The sequence below is a fragment of the Phoenix dactylifera genome, chromosome 5 (genome assembly GCF_009389715.1).
Source record: "Phoenix dactylifera cultivar Barhee BC4 chromosome 5, palm_55x_up_171113_PBpolish2nd_filt_p, whole genome shotgun sequence".
Classification (NCBI taxonomy): domain Eukaryota; kingdom Viridiplantae; phylum Streptophyta; class Magnoliopsida; order Arecales; family Arecaceae; genus Phoenix; species Phoenix dactylifera.
This window is the reverse complement of record NC_052396.1, coordinates 4,966,771-4,971,867: the sequence shown is the minus strand read 5'-3', so window position 1 is coordinate 4,971,867 and position 5,097 is coordinate 4,966,771. Positions and strand designations below refer to the sequence as shown.

At 40.6% G+C, this 5,097-nt stretch overlaps 1 protein-coding gene across 1 annotated transcript; it reads left to right on the top strand.

Annotated features, from left to right (window-relative positions):
* Nucleotides 1-2,957: 2,957 nt before the first annotated feature.
* Nucleotides 2,958-4,582, top strand: LOC103712205 (salt tolerance receptor-like cytoplasmic kinase 1). The gene is made up of 2 exons (XM_008798668.4): nt 2,958-3,583; nt 3,679-4,582. The coding sequence occupies exons 1-2, from the start codon at nt 3,115-3,117 to the stop codon at nt 4,362-4,364; spliced, it is 1,155 nt and encodes a 384-aa protein (XP_008796890.2). The 5' UTR covers nt 2,958-3,114; the 3' UTR covers nt 4,365-4,582.
* Nucleotides 4,583-5,097: the final 515 nt, after the last annotated feature.

Below are 5,097 nucleotides of genomic sequence, written 5' to 3'. Positions count from 1 at the left end.
CGTTTTACTCTCCCGACACATGAGAACTTCTGCTACGTTATCAATTTGTTGAAGTGGCTCTTTCCGCTGCCGCCTAAACTTCTTTTTCCGCCTTGACATTAGCGTGCCAAAGCAGCAGGCACCTATAAATTTGAGCTTTTTACCTAAATGTTTAATGGCGCATCCGTCAGTGACTCAGTGGTGCTAGTGACTAGATTGAAAGCAATAGAAAAATTACTTTAAGGTTATAGTGTCAATGTGGCTCTCATCTAAAGCATAGTATATTTGCAAACAAAACGGTTTATAAAAGAAATCCGGCACAATTAGCTTGATAAATAGAAAAGATATAGTTAAAATCGAAGCTTTTAGGATTTCATGGGCATGACCATCCATTTATATATGAGGAAAGGGTTTTAGATGGAAATATGCTGCGGATCCAACTCCGGCACCGAAATTTCCTCCGCACCACTGGTTTTGCACTAATGTCTTGTGCCACGTGGCCAGCTAGTTGTGCAGAGAAGGATTTTGGTAATAGGGTTTGATTTTTTTTTTTTGATGAAATGGAAAAATCACATAAGTCTACTATGAATACATCTTAAAAGATTAGAAAATCAAATATCACGAAAAAGAAGAGAAACTACTGCATAGTTCACTTATAAAGATCCATCCGAATACTATGCCACAAAAGCAACCTAATCCATTGTGTTGTTTGTCTCATGATAGACATTAGTTGAACAAAAGGAAATATAGCTCCCAACTATCTTGCAAGTATCCTGTAGCAAGATATATATATATATATATATATATATATCCTGTAGCAAGATATATATATATCTTATGATTCTGTTATGTTATTTATCTGATCACTATCACTAAATCACCTTCTAGGCGAATGAGATTGGCCATAAAATAGTACTTATAGGTTCATTGTATTTGATGGAACTTTTACGGTTACCGTAATATATGCACAATATTTTCTATCGAATTATATATTCCATGCAATCGGTGCATGGTATATCCAAAAAATAATCACTCAAAAACATTATAGGCATTACTTTCATACCTACAAGGTAATCTTTTCTAAAAGAAACTACCACTTTCGAATGTACCCTTCAATATATTTGTGGATTTCTTAGGAGACAATTTGGGTATTCTAACGGAAGTTTAAATCTACTATATTTTTATTCATTAATGGAGTAAAATGGGACCTAATAAAAATCAAATGCATTACCTGAGTTAGTAAGGTCAACTAGGAGGAGCTTCCTAGTTCCCTCACTAATATTTAAGTTTTTGTGGGTGTCTAATTATATATAATACAAACAAGCATTGAAGTGTTGTCATTCAATGGAAGAATGAGGTAGGACCACTTATTAAAAGTTCTAAGTTACCAAACAAAATATTTATTTTTCAATTCATTACTTATTTATCCATCTCAAATATTCAGCAATTGGTGCAGATTGTTTTACCTAATTTTAGTTGATCGGGATATGTGATTTTATATGTGATCCTTAATTTGTGCATTTCTAGCTTTTGAGTGTCAGTGATGTTGTAAATGTAGTTGAAGATGAACCGAGTACCATCTCTCCACATTTATTATTTGACCTCAATGTACATAGTATAGATATAATTGCATGACGAAAATATACATTCATTTTTTTTGTCAAGAAAGAAAGATACAAACAATATATTAGTAATATTCATATTTTTTAAAAGTAATATGAATACAGATTGAGTATAGTAGTATCCATATTTTCGTATTATATACACATGCATATTTATACAATAAAAATGTATATGTGCTTATCTCCCTCTCTCTCTTTATATATATATATATATATATATATATATATATATATATATATATATATATATATATATATATATATATATATATGAGTGGGTGGGTGTGCATGCAAAGAGACAAATTTATCATGTGAATATTTGTTCAAACATATACATGTATAAGTTAGGGATAAGAAGTATAATGGAATAAATCAACAAACCTACCAAGTGAATCAACCATATCAAGTTAGACTAATCATATAATAACATATGTTGAATTCTTTACCTAACATAAAGTTAGATAAAGAATGAAAAAAATTGAATGTAACTAAAATTTAACTAACATCAAGTTGGAAAAGAATTCTATAACATATATTGATGTCTATATCTAGGTTTGCATCACCGATTTTTGGATATCCAAATGTATATCTATGTTGAATGGGGGAAATAATATTCATAAAGTACCTTCTTTTATATCTATATTTAAGATATATACATATATGCATTATTCTAGCAAATTTTGGACATGAAAACAAATACAATTAGATCATATCTGATCCATCTCCAGCCCTCATCTTAGATGTTGTTGTTAGGATCTAGTAATTAAATAAACTTTATGAAGATAATCATATCAAAAGCATGCTCCTTCATTTATTTGTTTCATTCCCTTTTCTTTAGGGTATCAATTAGTACCTTTGTTAATTTATCTTACATGTGTGTGGTACTTTAAGTGATGACTTAAAATAAGAAGTGCATCTAGCTAAGGTTTATATATGCTTTTATTTTGGTAAATTATATGTTTATCTATTTCAAGTTCTTTATCTCTAGCACAATTAAAATGAGTATATATCCTAAAATTTTTCTTTTAAGAAAGGAATAATTTTTGTTGGTAGGCCAGTAGCCAAAAAAGAACCAAGCCATTGTGAGAAAAATGAACTCCAGTCTAGCCGAGCCATCAGTCGGCTCTAGTTAGATTTTTTTTTTTTGCTAAAGCAGACATTTCATATAATTTGAATATGGATACACGTAATAAAATTAGAAAATAAGTCTCTGAGTACTCCAGTCTCCAGGCAACCCTCTTTCTCTCTGGCCTATAGAGTATTTTTAGAATGAAAGATCTATAAAAAGTTATCCAGTCTGCAGCTACATTAAGCTCTTTTAACAGATGTATAAGCCCGTTTATTAATGGCATCAACGCAGATGGCCCTCCCAAATAAGTACTCACCAAGCGCTCCTCTTTTCCCACCATTCTCCTCCCCCTCTCTTCCCTTCTCTTTCCTTCTCTCTCAGCGAAGGGTGGCGGGGGGGGCGCTCTAAAGAGCCAGCTCCGCGAGTGAGCGTGAAGGAAACCGAATGGATTTCCTCTTAGTTGTCGGCCTCGCCTCGGCGGCGCTCGTCTTGTCCCTCGCCCTCCTGTCTTTGGCCTACATTACCATGTTACGCAGGTACAGGATACCGTGCTGCGGGGGCTGCCGTGACCCTGACCTGGAGCTGGGCCACCACGCCGGTGCTCGCGTCGCCGACAGCCCCGACCACGAACCAGAGCTCGAACCGGTTAAGGGCGAACCCGCCCCCTGCCGGTTCGAGTGGCGCGAGATCGAGTTCCTCACCGGTAACTTCACCTCCTCCGCCGTCATTGGCGAGGGCGGCTCCAGCACCGTCTACCTCGCCGCCCTCCCCTCCCCTTCCTCCTCCCTCGCCGCACTCAAGGTCCTTCGCTCCAGCGAGCGCCTCCACCGCGCCTTCCGCCTGGAGCTCGACGTCCTCCTCCGCCTCCGCCACCCCCACATCGTCCGCCTCCTCGGCTTCTGCGACGACCGGGGTTAGCCTTAGCCGCTCCTCATCCCCCCCACCACTCTCCGTTTCGGAATTTCCAATCCCTTCTTTTCTAATTTGGAGTTTCTTTCTCTATTTCAGAGGAAGGGGTTCTGGTGTTCGAGTACGTCCCCAACGGAACCCTCCACGAGAAGCTCCACGGAGGCGGCGGCGCCGTGCTGCCGTGGGCCCGGCGGGTGGCGGTCGCGTACCAGGTGGCCCAGGCGCTGGATTACCTCCACGAGCGCTGCGACCTCCACATCGTCCACGGCGACATCAAGGCTTCCAACGTTCTCCTGGGTGAAGGCTTAGACGCTAAGCTCTGTGACTTTGGGTTCGCCGGGATGGGGTTCTCGGCCGCGGTCCTGCCGTCCTCGACCCGGTCCGCCAACCCCATGATGGGCTCCCCGGGCTACGTCGACCCCCACTACCTCCGGTCCGGAATCGTCTCCAAAAAGAGCGACGTGTATAGCTTCGGTGTACTTCTTTTGGAGTTGATCACGGGAATCGAGGCCTTCTGTTCGGAGAGGGAACAGCTGTTGACGGCTGTGATGGGCCCGGCGCTGCGGGACACGGAAAGTGGGCCGGGGGAGATGGTCGACCCCAGATTAAACCGAGAGTACGTCGCGGAGGAGGCCGCGGCGATGGCCGCCCTCGCCGCGCTCTGCGTCGGGGAGAACCCGAGCCTGCGGCCGTCAATGGCGGAGGTACTGCGGATCATGGGCGAGAAGGCGTCTTCGTCGATCTCGACCGTTGATTCCAAATCGAAAGGCAAACTGGATATGTAAATTTCTCTATAATCTCATATTAATAGGCGTAGGATAAGGGAGGTGTGTATACGTACGTACATGGAGAGAAATAATAGAGGAAAGTACACATGATTTAGACCAAAGAGAGTGGCGAGTATTGAAAGAGTTGTAATAACGGCCTGCCTCATGGGCATTTTGTGAATTCGAAGAAAAAGACCACTTATATGTGGTAATTAAATTCTTAAAATTTGCTGAAATTTGATGTTTTTATGTGTATGCTGATGTGGTGGTGGTGGTGCTACCTGTGGACGGACAGAATGAGGCTAGCTATGGGTCCATAAATGGATTGGGTGCGGAGTCGCCATCTTGATTTCTTGGTGTAACATCAATTGATTTCTTGGTGTAACATGAAAGGCCGGTCCCTCCCTCTTACTAAGTTTTATTTTTCTATCCATTAGAATGTTACCAATTACACTGCACACAAGATCATTAAACTAAGAATATGTTTGGTTGGAAGCTCCGATTCCCATTTCAGTTTTAGGAAGATAGAAATGCTTCGATTCTTTAAAATATAATCTCTACTTTCTTTTACTATTCAAATCTCATTCTTATTTCGATTCCGACTATAGCCATGAACCAAATGTATCTAGGATATGGCATTTCAATTTCCACCCTAAATTATTTCGATTCCGATTTCAATTCTAACACCGATCGCGAACCAAGCTCGCCCTAAGTTTCTAGGGTTCTTTGGAAGATTGCTTCAGTAGACTAC